Here is a 15,199-nt window from a genome sequence, read left to right as displayed (position 1 = left end):
TGGTCTGTCCTCTGCGGAACCTCTCGTAGATGTCCCGAAGCCATCCCGGCGTGGGCGGCGACGGCGGCGTCCTGGTCGCGGACGTCGCGAAGTGCCGCGCGTGGATATGCGTTATGTCGATATCCTCCTCCAGCGCCGCCATGCCGGCCTCCCTGCACAGCGCGGCGATGTCCGCGCCCGTGTACCCCGCCAGCTGTGCGCCCAAGGCGTCGAGGTCGACGTCGGGCGCGAGCGGCATCTTCTTCGTCGTCACCCGCAAAATCTCGGTCCGGTCCACCGGGTCGGAGGGTAAGGGGATGTAGAGGAGCCGGTCGAACCTCCCCGGGCGGAGCAGCGCCGGGTCGATGAGGTGCGGCATGTTCGTCGCGGCGATGACCGCGACTTTGGACCCCGCCGCGTCGACGCCGTCCATCTCGGTGAGCAGCTGCGTGAGCACCCTGTCGTGCACGTTGACGCCGCCGTCGCCGCCGCCGCCGTCCGATCGCGTCTGCACCAAGCCGTCGATCTCATCGATGAATATGACCGACGGCGCGGACGTCTTCGCGCGTCTGAACAGGGTGCGAACCGCCTTTTCGGAATCCCCGACCCACTTGCTGTAGAGCTCGGGGCCCTTCACCGATAAAAAGTTGCGACCGGACTCGGACGCCACGGCTCTCGCGAGCATGGTTTTCGAGCACCCCGGGGGGCCGTACAGCAGCACCCCCTTGGGAGGTTTCGCCCCCAATCGCGCCATAGCCTCCGGGTACTTCTCCGTCCACTCCACAGCCTCCTTCAGGAGCTGCTTCACCTCGTGATTGCCGCCGACGTCGTCCCAAGAAACCTTGGGCACCTCAATCTGCACCTCCCGCAGCGCGCTCGGTCGAACCCTCTTCTTCGCGAATTCGAAATCGGCCCTCGTCACCGTCCGGGTCTTGCACGCGTCGCTCCTGTCGAACTTGCGCGACATCTCCATCCGTTCCTCCCACGACAGCGAGAGCATGTCCTGCCTGATCATGTCCTCCCTCATCTGCTCCTCCGTTTTCAGCAGCGCCTCGCCGACTTTGAACGTGAAGGGCGCGAACTTACCCGCGCGTTCCTCCCACCACCACGCCTCCTTCTCCTTCACCCTGCGTCTCAGCGCCTGGTACGCCGCCTGGTTCACCAGCGCCCCGACGTCGGCGCCGACGAACCCGTGGCATCCCTTCGACAGCTCGTCGACGTCGGCGTCGGTGAGCTCGTGCGCGACGTCTCGAAGTTTGATGGCGAAAATCTCGCGCCTCGACGCGGGCGTGGGGACGCCAACCTCGATCTCCTTGTCGAACCTTCCCGGCCTTCGTAACGCGCGGTCGATCGCCTCCGGCCTGTTCGTGGTCGCCACCACCACCACCCGGTGCAGGTCGAGGTTCTCGGCGGACACGCCGTCCATGATGGAGAGGAGCGTGGTGACGACTCTGTTGGACATGGCGTCTTCGTCGCCGCCACCCTTCCCCCCGCCGCCCGTCACGCCGTCGCCCCCCTGCCGCGCGGGGGCGATGGAGTCGATCTCGTCTATCATCACCACGCACGGCCTGGTCCGCACCGCCTCCTTGAAGACCCCGCGCAACGCCGCCTCGGACTCGCCGACGACGGGGCCGATGAGCTCGGGGCCTCGGACGACGAGGAGGTTGGCGCCGGCGGCGTCGGCGGCGGCGCGAGCGAGCCGCGACTTGCCCGTCCCGGGCGGTCCCCACAGCAGCACGCCTCGCGGGGGTTTGATCCCGAACGTGGTGAAGATCTCCGGTTTGGTCAGCGGCAGCGCGACGTTCTCGAGGAGCGCCTCCTTAAACTCGGAGATGCCGCCGAGATCTTGGAAGCGAACGGCGGCGCCTTTCCGTTTACTGGCTCGACGCGCCATCCTCTCCCCCGGCGTCGCCGGCCTCGACCCGGTCCCGTCGCCGTCGTCGGACGAATCGTCATCCTTCTCATCGTCGTCGTCCCCGTCGTTATCGTCCGATTCCAGCGCGGCCGGGTCGTCCTCGTCCTCCCCGTCCGCAAACCCCGACTTTGGGCGCAAACTCACCGAAGTCTCCGTCGAGACAACCGCGGTGTGCCCCTCCGTCTTGACCACGCTGAAGTAAGCGCTCACGCCGAGCAGCGGCAGGCGCACGAGGTTCCCGGGGAGCAGCGCGCGCCCGTCGAGCGCGCGTTTCGCGAGCGACTCGAGGACCGACAGCTGTCGCCTTCCCGCCTTGGTGTGCTCCACGTCGGATGCGTTTTTTGATCCCACCGCGTTTGTCTCGTCGTCGCCGCCGAGGCCCCGCTCGAGCCAAGCCGCGTTCGCCGCGTCCCCCTCCGTCGCCCACAGCCTGAGCGTCGCCTTCGCCGCGCACGGCGCGCCCTCGATGGGCGCGCAGAGCGCGGGCGCGGCGAGCGGCCGGTCCGTGATGCCGACGTTCAGCGGGTAGCAGAGCATCTTCGCACCCGCGGGGGGCGACCCGAGCGACATCCAAACCTTTCTCGCGAGCTGCACCGCGTCGACGGGGTTAGCCTTGGGATTTGGGTGCACGCGCGCCAGGACGGTGAACCTGCCCACCTTGCCCATCGCCGCGGCGGATGCGGCGGCGGCGGCGCCGGTGGACGCGCCGCGGGACGGGGGCTCGCCGCCGAGAGGCGCCGCGCCATCCGGGTCGAGCCTTACGTTTGCGGCGAGGAGCGACGGGATGTGCGCGACGGGCGCGGTCGGCGGGTCGGCGATGGAGAGGCCGACGAGTGCCTGCGCCGCCTGCCGCGTCGGCGAAGGCGGCGTCCGCGGCGTGGACGCTCCGCCGGCGGCGAACCCCGGCGTCCCCGGGGCGCCTCCGCGTGATGCCGACCCGATGTCTCCCAGCGCCTCGGGCCCCTCGCACACGGCGAGCGCGACCCAATCCCCCGCGCCGAGGTTCGCGCGCGTCATGAGCTGCTGCGACATGAGCGCGTGCACGTGCACGCCGATGCCGGTGGCGACGGGCATCTTCGGGTCCAGCGTCACGCGCGTCGCGTCATCGCACGGCGCGTGCGCGCCCAGCCCGCTCCAACCGGGCACGGGTTCCCGCTCGGGGGCGTTCGCGTCGTTCGCGTCTCGCGCGCGCGCGTCGCCGCCGCCGGGGGTGCACGGGTCGGCGCCCGCGGGCGAGTCCGCGCCGGGTCGGCCCTCGCGCCCGAGCCGGGAGGGCGCGTACCCGTCCCCCTGGCCGGACTTTTTCTTCTTGTTCGGCATCGACGACCGCCGCGCCGGGGCGCTGTGGGGAGGGGCGGCGGTCATCGTCAGGTGTCCTTTCTTCCCCGCGTGTTGCCACGACACGACAGCTGCGGCTGGAAAATTAACCAACAACGAGCCGCGTCGTCACAAGACACACGCACACAGGGACGATCATGGCGGCTAAGAACGCCAGGGCTGACGGCACCAAGGTCGAGCCTCCCGCCGATGACAAGATCCAGGCCATCTCGGTGAGCGCGCAGAAGAAGCCGCTGTTCCACTACGTCTCGCTCGCGAAGAAGTTCCTCGCCAAGAGCGAGGACGTGGAGATCCGCGGGGTCGGCTCCGCCATCGCGCGCTGCGTGAGCGTCGTCGAGATCCTCAAGTCCGACGGGCTCGCCGCCGCGGTTAACATCGAGACCGGCACCACCACCAGCGACAAGGCGGACGACGGCATGGCGGACAAGGAGAGGCTCAAGCCCACCATCCTCGTCAAGCTGCGGAGAGCCGACGACTTCGTGACGAAGTTGGAGAAGCTCAGGTTGATTAGGGCGAGCGACGACGCGAACGAGAAGTAGGTGGACGCTCGGACGCGGATCTCGACGGACGAAGACGCGCGATGGACCCGCGCGTGGGACGAGCGCCGCGCTCTTCGCTAGCTAGCACGACCACGATCGATCATAGATAGACGAGAGACTACGCAACCGGAAGGTCGCGGAAAGAACGACGGGACTGGCACGGATCGCAACCACGTCCACCATGTCCAACCCCGTCCCGGTCACCCGCCCGCGCGCGCCGCCGACTCCGGCGCGAGGGGCCTGTGAGGCTTGGGCGCCTTGGGGTTACCCCGAACGTAGAAGTCCTGCAGCAGCGCGATCGCCTCCTCCGCGAACAGACCGCCGACGGACGGATACGTGTTCGCCGCGCGAGCGTCGTCGTTGGACACTTTCCCATCTGATCCCGCGTGGGACTTGGACGACGACGCGGGTTCCTCGACGCACGGCGCGCATCCGTCGTCGTGTATGCTCAGTATCGACCCGTTCCCCCCGAACTTGTCGTTTCCGCAACCGTACGTCACCCGCTCGAACCCCAGCAGCGACAGCGCCCCCGCGCACATGATGCACGGCTCGACGGTGACGTAGAGGGAACATCGGTCGAACCCCGCGGCGACGGCGTCGCCGCCGTGGCGCGCCAGGAGCTCGTCTACGGCCTCAAACTCCGCGTGCCTCGTGCCCTGCGATGGATGAGAGAGTTCAGGAAGTTTGGGGTGAGTATCGTACGAGGAAATACGCCTCGGCGGCGACGCGAACGGGGTTGGGCACGCGGGGCGGATGCGCACGTTGCGTTTCTCGTTGGTGCGGTTGCTCCCCGACGCGACCACCTCCCCGTCGCGCACGACCACGCACCCGACGGGAACCTCCCACCGCGCCAGCGCCCCCTCCGCCTCCTCGAGCGCCACCCGCATGAAACGCTCGTCATCCTCGGAGAATTCCGAGGCGCGAGCCGTCTCGGCCATCGCGCGCGAGGGTTTGGCAAAAACCAAAAAAAAGCGCGATGAAGGGTGCCGACCTCGTCAGCTCGTCGCAATCACTCCGACGAGGCGGGCGAGCTCGGCGTCGCGCGCGCGGGGCGGCGACGCCATGAGCGCCCCCCACCCGCCGCACGCGTCGACCATGTTCGAGTCCCTCACCCCGGAGCGCGCGATCGAGCTCGCCGGAGCCGGCGCGTTTCAGGTCCGGCTCACGGCGCTCCTCATGCTCGCCAACGCGGGAGACGCGGTGGAGGTGCTCAGCGTCGCGCTCATCCTGCCCACCGCCGGGGCGGAGTTCGGGCTGTCGGCGTCGCAGAAGGGCGTGCTCACGTCCGCGGTGTTCGCGGGCGCGCTGCTGGGTAGCGTCGCGTGGGGCTTGGCGGGAGATCGCATCGGCAGGAGGCGGATGCTCGCAACCGCGCTCGCCGTGAACGCCATCTTCGCGCTCGCCTCGGGAACCGCGCGAACCTTCTGGTTCCTCGTGACGTGTCGCGTCCTCGCGGGGGTGGGCGTGAGCGGATGCAACACCGCCGCGTTCACCGCGCTCCCGGAGTTCCTGCCCTGCCACGCGAGGGGTAAACACACGGTGGCGCTGGCGTCGGGGTGGATGGTGGGGTCCATATACTCGGCGTCCATCGGGTGGGCGATCATCCCGACGAAGGGTTGGCGAACCTTCGTCTACGTCTCGGCGGCGCCCGCCATCGCGTGCCTTGTCGGGGTCGTGACGTGGATGCCGGAGTCGCCCAGGTTCCTCGCGACGCGCGGGCGCGGCGAGGAAGCGACGGAGGTGATACGGAGGATCGCGAGAGGGAACGCGCGGGAGACGCGAGTGCCGCGGGACGCGCGAGTGGAGGTGCGAGTGGAGGAGGTCGAAGTCGGAAGTTCGGGCGCCTCCCCCGTCGGTGCCTTTGTCGGGGCGCCTCAGCGGCGGCGAAAGGGCGGGTTCGCGTGGGCCTGGATCGCGCCGCTGCGGAGCCTGTGCGCACCGCCGCTGGGGTCGAGGGCGGCGTCCATCGGGTTCGTGTGGTTCTCGCTATCGTGGGGTTGGTACGGGGTGATGCTCTGGCTACCGGAATATTTCGCTCGGCTGGCCGACACGTCCGACGGTGCTTCGACGAACGAGCCGCCGTCGACGAACGTGTACGCGGAGAACGCCGCGGTGGCGTGGGCCAACCTCCCGGGTAACATCGCGAGCGCGTTCCTCGTCGATTCCGTCGGGAGACGGGCGACGCTGACGTGGTGCATGGCATCATCGGCGGCGTTTTTGGCGGTTTTCGCCCTCGCCGTGTGGTGGGCCACCGGCGGGGGAGCGTCCGGCGGCGGAGGCGTCTCTCGCGCCGCCGCCGGGCGTCTGTACGTCGTGAGCGCGTGCGCATTCAACGCGCTGTCCGTCGGGGGATGGAACGCCCTGGACCTCTTCACCTCCGAGGCGTTCCCGACGGAGGTGAGGTCGACGGCGATGGGCGCGCTCGGCGCATGCGGCCGATTGGGTTCGGCCATTGGGACTGGCGTCGCGGGCGCCGCGGTAGAAGGCGGGCTGATGATGCCGCTGGCGCTGTGCGGCGGCGCGATGCTGGCGGGGGCGGGGGTGACGGGGTGCATGACGCTGGAGACGAAGGGTCGCGAGCTGGAGGATCGCGCCGCGGCGGGAGGCGGGCGCGAGGGGTTCTTCGAGTTGGTGGACGAAGAGGAGCTCATCGCGGGGTGACGTCGAGCTGTCGAGTTTACCTCATGTTCAAAAGTTATCAAGAAGGTAGAATTCAATTCAATACAGGGCTTTAGCTAATATAGAGCGCGTAATAACACGCAAGGCAAAATACGAGTACAACCGTGTCAGCATAGTATTCCCGCGCAGGGACGACCCCTCCGTCGCGTCCTTGCGCCTCCTATTATCAGTGTAATACTTGTTTGGCCTCCGTACGATCCTCGTTTAGGATGGCGCACATCGTTTGAGAGGCGGGCGTAAAAATTGTCGCACCTGCAGAGATCCCAAGGGTGGCAGAGGGGCGGACGCGACGTGCGTCCCAGATTTACCCCCATACTCGGTCCCCCTTTACTCGGATCTCTCAAAGGTTCTTGCCCATCTCGTCCATGCGGTCCAGCATGTCGCTCAGCATCTGCTTAGAGAGGTGGCGGCTGTTGGGCAGCACGAGGCGGAAAAAGTTGGGCAAGTTCATGGAATCGATTGGCTGAAAGCCAATCATGGCGTCGCCCTCCCGCTGCATGCGATCCTTCAGCTTGGGCGCGACGAAGCCAATCTCCGTGAGCTGGTTCGCCGACGCCCCCGCGTGCTTGAAGGGTCGAAGCCTGGGGGGAACGTACCAGAAACCGACGTTGGCGCACTGAGCGTGAGCGGCGAGGACAAAGGACCCGTCGCGATTTTCCCGCTCGAGAATCATTCGCTCAACCTCCTCGGCGAGTCCGAAGGACCTGTCCACCATGTCGGACCAGCCCTTATCGCCGCGGTGCTTCCAGCTGAGCCAGATCTTGAGCGCGTCAGCCTTGCGGCCGCACTGGATGGTGCGGTCGCCGAGATCCGCGCCCGCGTTGTTCTTATCGGGCTGGAACAGGTAGTCAGCCTTGGCCGCGTTGGCCTTGGCCAGGGACCCGGGCTGCTTCGTGACGAAGATGCTGCACTGCAGGGGCAGACCCAGCATCTTGTGCGGGTTCCAGCAGAACGAGTCCGCCTTCTCGAAGCCGTCCAGGACCGACCTTCGCGCGGGGCTCAGGGCGGCGGCGCCGCCCCACGCGCCGTCGACGTGCATCCACAGTCCGTGCCGCTTGCACACATCCGCGCAGCCGTGATAGTCGTCAAAGGCGCCGAGCACGGTGCTACCCGCGGTTGTGCCCACGTAGAAGGGCACGGCGCCGCGTGCCTTCGCGGCGAGCACCTCCTTCTCGAGCTCCTCGGCGATCATGGCGCCGTCGGCGTCGCACTTCACCTTGACCATGTTGTCCATACCGATGCCCATGACCATCGCGGACTTTCGGAACGAGTAGTGCGACTGTTCGCTGCAAAAGGCGACGAGCTCCATGGTCGTTCCCCGGTTGCGCGCGTCCGGGTCGACGCGATCCCGCGCGAGGAGCAGCGAGTACATGTTCGCGAGCGATCCGCCGGGGACGATGAGCCCGTCGTGCGACGGGGTTTGGGCCGCGGAGCCGAGCGTGGGTTGGAGCCACATCCTCGCCGTCTTTGCGAGCACCGCCTTTTCAATCTCGGTGAGCACCGGCGCAACCTCGAAGGTGTGCACGTTGGCGTTGAGCGCAGACGCGAGCCAATCTCCGGCGAGGGCGACGGGGTCGACGCCAGAGTAGAGCTGGTTGAGGAAGAGCGGGTGCGAGGATCGGACGCTGTTGTCCATGACGGCCTGAACCGCGGCGTCGAGGGCGAGTTCGTCCACCGGGGCGCCATCCGCCAGGTCCAGGGGCACCCCCGCGGCGGCGAACGTCTCGGCGAGATCATCCGGGCTCTGAAGTCGCGAGTGCACGCGCTCGGCGCCGCCGATGGATTCGCGGTGGTACCGCACGAGCTTAGGGGCGATGTCTTCCAGGAACTTCAGCTCGGCTTCCGTCTGTTCCTCGGTGAGGAGGTGGTGGCCTTCGACGGCGGCGGCGGCGGCGGCGGCGGCGGCGGCGGCTTGCTCCTGCCTGGTGACAATCTCGGGCTTCCAGTGTATCCTCGAGTCGTGCTCCTTCTCGTCGACGTCGGGGGACACCGCGCCGTTCCCTTCGGCGGCGCCCTCCAGACCCTTGGACTCGAGCCAGCTGTCGTTGTAAATCTTGGAGAGGTACTTGACGCCGTTGTCGGGGAAGACGGTTACGATGACGGAGCCGTCGTCAACCTCGCCGGAGAGGACGCGAGCGGCGTGGAGGTTAAGGCCCGCGGATCCGCCGAGGAGAAGGCCGTCGTTGGCGGCCACCTCGCGGCACATGGCGAACGCGTCCTCGTCGTTACCGCGCACCATGCCGTCGATGACGTTGATGTCGAAGCAACCCGGGATGGAGTCCTTTCCGACACCCTCCATCTCCCAACTCTTGGAAACGCACACGTCGTCGGCGGAGACCCCCTTGACGACGTGGTCCCAAAAGACGGAACCCTTGGGGTCCGCCATGACCACGCGGACGTCCGCGTTCTCGCTCTTGAGGTAGCGCCCGGTGCCGCTGACCGTGCCGCCGGTACTTCCGCCGGCGACAAAGTGCGTCACGTCGCCCGAAGTCTGTCGCCAAATTTCCGGACCCAGCGTAGCCTCGTACGCTTCAGCGTTGTACGGGTTGTTGTACTGATCCACGCCGTAGTACGTGCCGGGGTTCTCGGCGCACAGGCGGTTCTCAATGTTCTGGTAGTGGTCCGGGTGATCGGGAGCGACGCCCGAGGGCGAGACGATGACCTCGCCGCCGTACGCCCTCATGGCATCCACCTTCTCCTTCGACGTCTTCTCGTTGGTGATGACGATGTAATCGTACCCGCGAAGTGCGCACGCCATCGCGATCGCCGCGCCGGTGTTGCCGCTCGTGGCGGCGACGACGGTCATCCCGGGCTTTAACTCGCCGCTCGCCTCGGCCTGACCGATGATGTGCTGGGCGATCCTGTCCTTGATGGAACCGGAAGGGTTGAGGTACTCGCACTTGGCGAAGATCTTAACCTTCTCGTTGAGCGAGTACTGCGAGAGGTCCAGGAGCGGGGTGCTGCCGATGAGCTGGCCGGTGGTGACGGGGTAGTTGTTATCGGGCTGGTTCGCCCGCGCCTCCGCCTGCTTCTGCTTGAGGTCGGCCTCGGTCTGTGGGGAGCGGGGAGGGGACGGGGTGAGTATAATTCCGTGGAGAGCATTTCCGCCGGGAAGGTGTAACGAACGTGCCGACCGGCGTCGAAGGTGGCGGGGCGCGCGGGGCGCCGGGACGCGAGACGGGGCTCGAGGGAACTCGAGGACGTATCGTCCCGCACCCCACGCGCCTGTCCATCGACTCGAATCGATACTCCGCGGATCGCGGGCCGGGGAAGGGGTCAATCGCCGGCGGACTCACCTGCACGGCGGGCTGCGCCTCGCGCTCCATCAGGCTCTCGAGGTTCTGGTTGTCGGAGAGATCCGTGGAGAACGCGCGCGGGGGCTCGGGTCTCTGCGCGGCGCGGGTCACCACGCGGCCGCGGATGCCGCGTCGGCTCCTGGAGTCGACGATGACCGCCGCCCGGCGAAGGGCGACGCCCGCGGGGCCGGACGCGACCTGGGACCCGCTTCCGAACATGCGGATTGAACGGGGTTGGTTGGACAGAACCCGGGTCGAAGCGGGGATGGTCTGCATGACGAAGACGGCGCGGCGGCGGCGTCTAGGGTACGGGGTGGGCGACTTTTTAAGAGTCGAGCCGTCTTTCGAATCGGCTGTGAGTCAATACGCGATCCAACGAACCCTCCGTACGTGGTCGCGCCTCCGGTATGGCGCGGAATCCGGCAGCCGCCGCGGGATAACCAAACAACAAAGGCGGCCGGAAAACGCTAAACGGAAAAGGTTCGATCCGCTGGTCCACGTCGCTGAGTCACTTGTCTCGCTGATTGGTCGGGCTGGAGCTCGGTCAGTCAGAACCGCGGAAATTTGGAATTTCCGGATCTCGTCGTCTGCCCGCCTCTGCGTTTTCAGTGACGACGGAGGATCGAGTTGGGCGTTGATGATGACGAAAAGCTTTTTGCAAAAGATCTTTTTGCAAAATAAAATCCATTTTTGCAAACGACTAAGATTACTCGTCGCCAGTGGTCTTCTGGCGCTTCCACTTGTACGCAGCCTCCAGGATCTTGAGGTTGGGCGCCGCGCCCTGCTCCTCCGGGAAGATGTAATCGTAGTACTCCTCCTGCCCCGCGGGCGTCCCGTCCTCCGTGTATATCGGCCGCTTGCGCTTCACGCGACGCGGCATCTTCTTCTCCACCCCCGCCACGCGATCATCCCCGCCGCCGACGCCCTCCTCGAACGCGCGCCACGCCTCGAGCAGCATCACCCGCTCCTCCTTCGCGTCCGGCTGATTCTCCTTCAGCGATCTGAGCGCGCGCTCGTACACCCCCCGCGCGCGTTCGACGCGTCGCGGTTCCGCCTCTTCCGGGTCCGCCGCCGCCGCCGCCTCCTCCGCGGCGGCTCGCCGCGCCGCCGCCGCCTCGGGCTCTTCCGTCTCGTCGTCGTCGTCGTCGTCGTCGTTGTTGAGCGCCATCGCTCGCAGCTCGAACTGCGCGAAGGATATCCACACCTTGACGTGCTGCGTGCGCTCGAGGAGGCGCTCGTAAAGCGCCCTGCACCGTCCCCGTTCGCCCTCCTCCGTCTCGAAGTCGATGTACGCCTTCCACAGAATCTCGGGCTGGTCGAGCTGGTCCATGCCGACGGCAATCTCGAAGATGGCTCGCGCGCGCTCCGTCTCCGCGAGCGACTTCTCCAGCTCCGCGAACTTGACCCAGGAGGAGCAGTTGAACGGGTTGAGCTCGAGAGCCTTCTCGTACAGGGTGCGGCATCGGTCGATGTTCCCCAGCTGCATCTCCATGTCGATGTACGTCTTGAAGATCTTCTCCTTCGGGTGCATCCCGATGGCCATCCCGAGGATCTTTCTCGCCGCGTCCAGACGTTTCTGCCGAATCTCAAACTGCGACGCCATGATCCAAACCTTGCTGAACGAGAACGACTTGTGGGGTATCAGCTTCAGGCACTCGCGGTACACCTCTCGCGTTCGCTCCGGATCCTGCGCGTCAATCTCCTCAAAGAGGGCGTAATTGATCCAGAGGAATATGTACCGCTTCCAGTACCGCTTCTCGTTCTGCGGCGGGACGTTCGCGATCGCCCGCTCGTAAACCTCCCTCGCCTTCTCGATGTCCCCGTGCTGTTCCTCCATGCGGGTGTAGTCGAACCACGAATCGTAAGACGTCGGGTTGGCTCGAACCTCCTCCTCGTACTTGACCCTCTGCTTCCCCACGATGACGTCCTCGATGGCCCCGCGGTCGCCGTACTGCTTCTCGAACGTGGTAAACGCCTTGTACACCTCCTGCGCCTTCTCCTTGGGTAAGTTATCCAGCGCGTATTTGTAGATGGCGCGGGCGCGCTCCGGCTCCTTGACGAGCTCCTCAAACTGCGCAAACTTGACGTAGAGCTGATCGACGTCCACCTCGCGCTCCATCGTCTCCACGGCGTCCTCGTACACCGCCCTGCACCGGGCGACATCCCCGAGGGACATCTCGAACTTGGCCCACCGCACCCACGCCTTGACGCTGGGGTGGCACTGCACGTACCGCTCGTAGATGTGCCGGATCCTACCCCACTCCTTGTACCGAGTCTCCATCTTTATGTACGCGTTCCAGCCGTTGTGGTCGGGCTCCCACTCCATCCACCGCTCGAATATGGCCCTCGCGTTCGCAACCTGGCCCATCATCTCCTCCATGTGTATGTACTTGTACCAGAACTGGTCGACACGAGGGAGGAGATTGACGGCTCTGTCCCACACGTTTCTCGCGTGGTTGACGAATTTGTGCGACATCTCCATCTCGGCGTACTTGAGCCACAGGCTTTGGGACCTGTAGTTGTGGTCCAGGGCGCGCTCCCACACGGACCGCGCTCGGGCGAAGTCCTTCTGCGTCTCCTCCCATTTCGCGTACTTGACCCACACGGATTCGTTCCAGTAGACGCGGCGGATGAGATCTTCAAACTCCTTGCGCTTCTTGAGGCGGTACTCGGCGAGCTCCTCGGCGTCCGTGATCTTCTGCTTGGGCGCGCGGAAGGTCTCCTCCTGGCGCTCCTTAGCCTCGCGCACGATCTGCTCGGCGGTGATCTGCGCTCGCGGGGCGGTGGGGGGGGCGGGGTGGGGGATCGTCGGGTCAGCGATCGATCGCGATGTTCTAGGGCAAGCCTTGGGCGCGAAGCGGCGGGAACGCGAGTGGGAATCGGGGCGGGTAGCGGTCGGGCGGTCGGAGTCGCGCGCACCTGCGTGGGCGCCGGCGCCTTGTTTTTGACGCGCGTGGGGCGAGGGTAGGACACTTTGGTGGCGCTGCTGTGCAGCTTGGTTCCCAGCGGGCCCTCGCCCACGCCCGCCATCTTTCCCTTCTCTGGTGCGTGCCTTTCCCTTAAAACCTTCCGGAGGGGGTACCGGGCACGATCTGGCTGGGCTGTTGCCCTGCGAGCGTGTCGGTGTCGCCGGCTTGGACGGCGCGACTACGCTGAGATCGCGGTGAACGAGTCGATCCGCGCCTCTCCGATGCCGACTGCCGCGCTCGGAGTCTGAAGCGCGGTGCGGAGGGTGCGCCGCCCCTCTTCAAAATTGGTGGGTCCGCTCCAGTCAAGTCCGGATCGATCCGCGGAGCCGAGACTGAGTCAGTGCGGACGCTTCACACGGAGGGGGTGTTTCTTTTTCCATCGTGCGCGCGGCCCAGTCCCGCGCGGCGCGACCGGGGCGTTCGAGGGCCGTATCGGCGAAATTCAGCGCATCGCCCGAGCCATGGCGGACGTCGAGTCGCGCGGCGGCGACGAGTCCACGCCGCTCATCGCCGGCAAGTCCGCCAACCGCGGGGGATCGGCGTCGGCGTCGACGAGGGACGCGCACCTCGACAACTGCAAGTTTTGGCTCATGTGCGCGGTGGTGTTCAACCACGCGTTCCAGGATTTCTTCAAGAGCGTGCTGGACAAGGAGGCGGGCGGGAGGCCGTGGTGCCAGCCCGACGTGGCGCCGGATCGTTTCGGGGTGTACGCGCTGGCCAGAGGGACGTACATGTACCTCAACCTGCTCGGCATGCCCGCGTTCACCTTGGTCTCGGGAATCTGCTCGCGCGGCCTGCTGCGCTGCGCGACCGACGACGACGGCGCCGGGCTCGCCGCGCGTTCCCGCCGCATGGTCGAGTCCCTGGTGGTCCCGTACGTCGTGTGGCAGACGTTCTTCCTTATTTACGGCACCTACGGCTCCAAAGAGTTCGAGCCCGCGCCCGCGCATCCGGTGCCGTTCGTGTCCCCCGTGGGCGTCACCTGGTACCTCACCGCGCTCTTCGCCTGGCGCTGCTCGCTGCAGTTCATCGCCAAGTTACGAAACGTGGTGGCCGTGACGTTCGCCGCGGGGCTCGCGGTGGGGTTCGTCGACACCCCGCGAACCGAGAACGGCGGTCTACCCTTCCTCGACTACCAGAGGGCGGTGGCGTTTGCGCCAATCTTCTACGTCGGCGCGACGGTCCTCACCGAAGATGTCATGCGACGACTGACGGACGACGGGGACGGGGGGGCGTCCGCGGGGTGGGTTAAGATCAAGCGCGCCTTCGCGTGGGCGGCGACGGCGGCGACGCCCGCGCTGTTCGCGATCGCGTTTGCGTTTGGCGGCGGTTCGGACGTTGAGTCGCGGGGCATCTTACCGGGGATCTGTTTTGACGAGGCGCAGCGATGGGCGTGGACGATGGATCCGTACGTGGGCGGCGTCGACGCGGCAGCCGGAGGAGGGAGGGGGGACGTCGAGCGAGTCGTCGGCGTCGCGGTCCTCCTGCGCCTCGCGTTCTACGCGTGCTCCGTGTCGCTCGCCGTCGCGTTTTTCGTAATCGTCCCTCGTCGCGAGCGTTGGTACACCGCGCGCGGTTCGCGGACGATGTACGCGTACCTGCTTCACCTGCTGGTCATCAGGTCGTACGAGCTCGTCCGGGACGGGTGCGGTTTGAGGGAGCGGATGCCGCTGTGGGCGAGCGCGGCGGTGAGCTTGGCGGCGTTGCCTAGTTTGACGAGCGTGGGTTTGATGTCGGCGCGGTGTAAGGCGTGGACGCGTTGGGCGGTGGAGCCTGACTTTGGGCGGTGGCTGTTCCCGGACGATCACGCGTGAGTGTGACGCGGGGTGGGGGGGCGGGGTGTGGGCGTGGACGATGTCGACGCGACGCCTGGAGGAACGACGCGGTGATTGCCGTCGAAGCGCTTACACTTTTAGCCAGAGCTTGTGAATTTTTTAGTCGGGCGAAAGTTTGCCAAGAGTTTCGGCACGCGGCTGCAGGGGAGCTGAAGCGCGACCGAGGACGCCTCGGAACCTCGTGGAACGCCGCAAAACATCGCGGGGAGGACGCTGACATCGCGACGCCTAAGATGTCCGCACCGAGGCCAAAAAGGGTAAAAATGTCGACACCCAGGATCGAACTGGGGACCTCTAGATCTTCAGTCTAGCGCTCTCCCAACTGAGCTATATCAACTTTGACATATGACTGATGTGCCTGCATTCACAGGCTAGAAGGTGTATTTGGATCTCCGCATTCACGGAGCCAGGTGTTCCGGTGTGGTTACTCAACGGTCTTCTTTCTGGACTTATAGAACAGTGGTGTTCCGGTCGGTTGACTCACGATACGAACCCGGTAGACCCTCGTTTCTTGATTTCAATCGCGGCGCACCCCTTCGCGGGACATTATTTTATCCGGTCCTCGTCCGAGCTGGCACATTTCCGAGCTAAACACATTTCTTTGGGTTCCATCGAACAATGAATTCGCTACACCTTTCCCCTGTCGATT

General features: G+C 66.1%; 7 protein-coding genes across 7 annotated transcripts; 3 read left to right on the top strand and 4 right to left on the bottom strand.

Moving 5' to 3' along the window:
- Nucleotides 1–61: 61 nt before the first annotated feature.
- Nucleotides 62–1,846, bottom strand: MICPUN_65753 (predicted protein; the record flags this gene model as incomplete). The annotated part of the gene is made up of 2 exons (XM_002502040.1): nucleotides 62–926; nucleotides 1,083–1,846. Coding segments are annotated over 2 exons (1,629 nt in total), but the record flags the coding sequence as incomplete, so codon positions are not given.
- A 1,523-nt stretch (nucleotides 1,847–3,369) lies between these two features.
- MICPUN_58499 (predicted protein) lies at nucleotides 3,370–3,771 on the top strand (the record flags this gene model as incomplete). The annotated part of the gene is made up of 1 exon (XM_002502422.1): nucleotides 3,370–3,771. One exon carries the CDS (start codon nucleotides 3,370–3,372, stop codon nucleotides 3,769–3,771), a length of 402 nt encoding a protein of 133 aa, XP_002502468.1.
- Nucleotides 3,772–3,860: 89 nt separating this feature from the next.
- MICPUN_108241 (predicted protein) lies at nucleotides 3,861–4,677 on the bottom strand. The gene is made up of 2 exons (XM_002502039.1): nucleotides 4,533–4,677; nucleotides 3,861–4,427 (listed from the first exon to the last, which is right to left on the bottom strand). The coding sequence occupies exons 1-2, from the start codon at nucleotides 4,656–4,658 to the stop codon at nucleotides 3,972–3,974; spliced, it is 582 nt and encodes a 193-aa protein (XP_002502085.1). The 5' UTR covers nucleotides 4,659–4,677; the 3' UTR covers nucleotides 3,861–3,971.
- Nucleotides 4,678–4,866: 189 nt separating this feature from the next.
- On the top strand, nucleotides 4,867–6,432 carry MICPUN_81672 (major facilitator superfamily; the record flags this gene model as incomplete). The annotated part of the gene is made up of 2 exons (XM_002502421.1): nucleotides 4,867–6,014; nucleotides 6,090–6,432. The coding sequence occupies 2 exons, from the start codon at nucleotides 4,867–4,869 to the stop codon at nucleotides 6,430–6,432; spliced, it is 1,491 nt and encodes a 496-aa protein (XP_002502467.1).
- Nucleotides 6,433–6,790: 358 nt separating this feature from the next.
- Nucleotides 6,791–10,022, bottom strand: MICPUN_58496 (cysteine synthetase/pyridoxal dependent decarboxylase; the record flags this gene model as incomplete). The annotated part of the gene is made up of 2 exons (XM_002502038.1): nucleotides 6,791–9,502; nucleotides 9,747–10,022. 2 exons carry the CDS (start codon nucleotides 10,020–10,022, stop codon nucleotides 6,791–6,793), a joined length of 2,988 nt encoding a protein of 995 aa, XP_002502084.1.
- Nucleotides 10,023–10,452: 430 nt separating this feature from the next.
- MICPUN_97374 (predicted protein) lies at nucleotides 10,453–12,776 on the bottom strand (the record flags this gene model as incomplete). Its single annotated transcript, XM_002502037.1, has 3 exons — nucleotides 10,453–10,747; nucleotides 10,931–12,513; nucleotides 12,666–12,776. 3 exons carry the CDS (start codon nucleotides 12,774–12,776, stop codon nucleotides 10,453–10,455), a joined length of 1,989 nt encoding a protein of 662 aa, XP_002502083.1.
- A 400-nt stretch (nucleotides 12,777–13,176) lies between these two features.
- Nucleotides 13,177–14,670, top strand: MICPUN_58494 (predicted protein; the record flags this gene model as incomplete). Its single annotated transcript, XM_002502420.1, has 1 exon — nucleotides 13,177–14,670. The coding sequence occupies one exon, from the start codon at nucleotides 13,177–13,179 to the stop codon at nucleotides 14,527–14,529; it is 1,353 nt and encodes a 450-aa protein (XP_002502466.1). The 3' UTR covers nucleotides 14,530–14,670.
- Nucleotides 14,671–15,199: the final 529 nt, after the last annotated feature.

The sequence above is a fragment of the Micromonas commoda genome, chromosome 5 (genome assembly GCF_000090985.2).
Source record: "Micromonas commoda chromosome 5, complete sequence".
NCBI classification, from domain to species: Eukaryota; Viridiplantae; Chlorophyta; class Mamiellophyceae; order Mamiellales; family Mamiellaceae; genus Micromonas; species Micromonas commoda.
The sequence above is the reverse complement of the archived record's forward strand: the minus strand, read 5'-3'. Positions and strand labels throughout refer to the sequence as shown.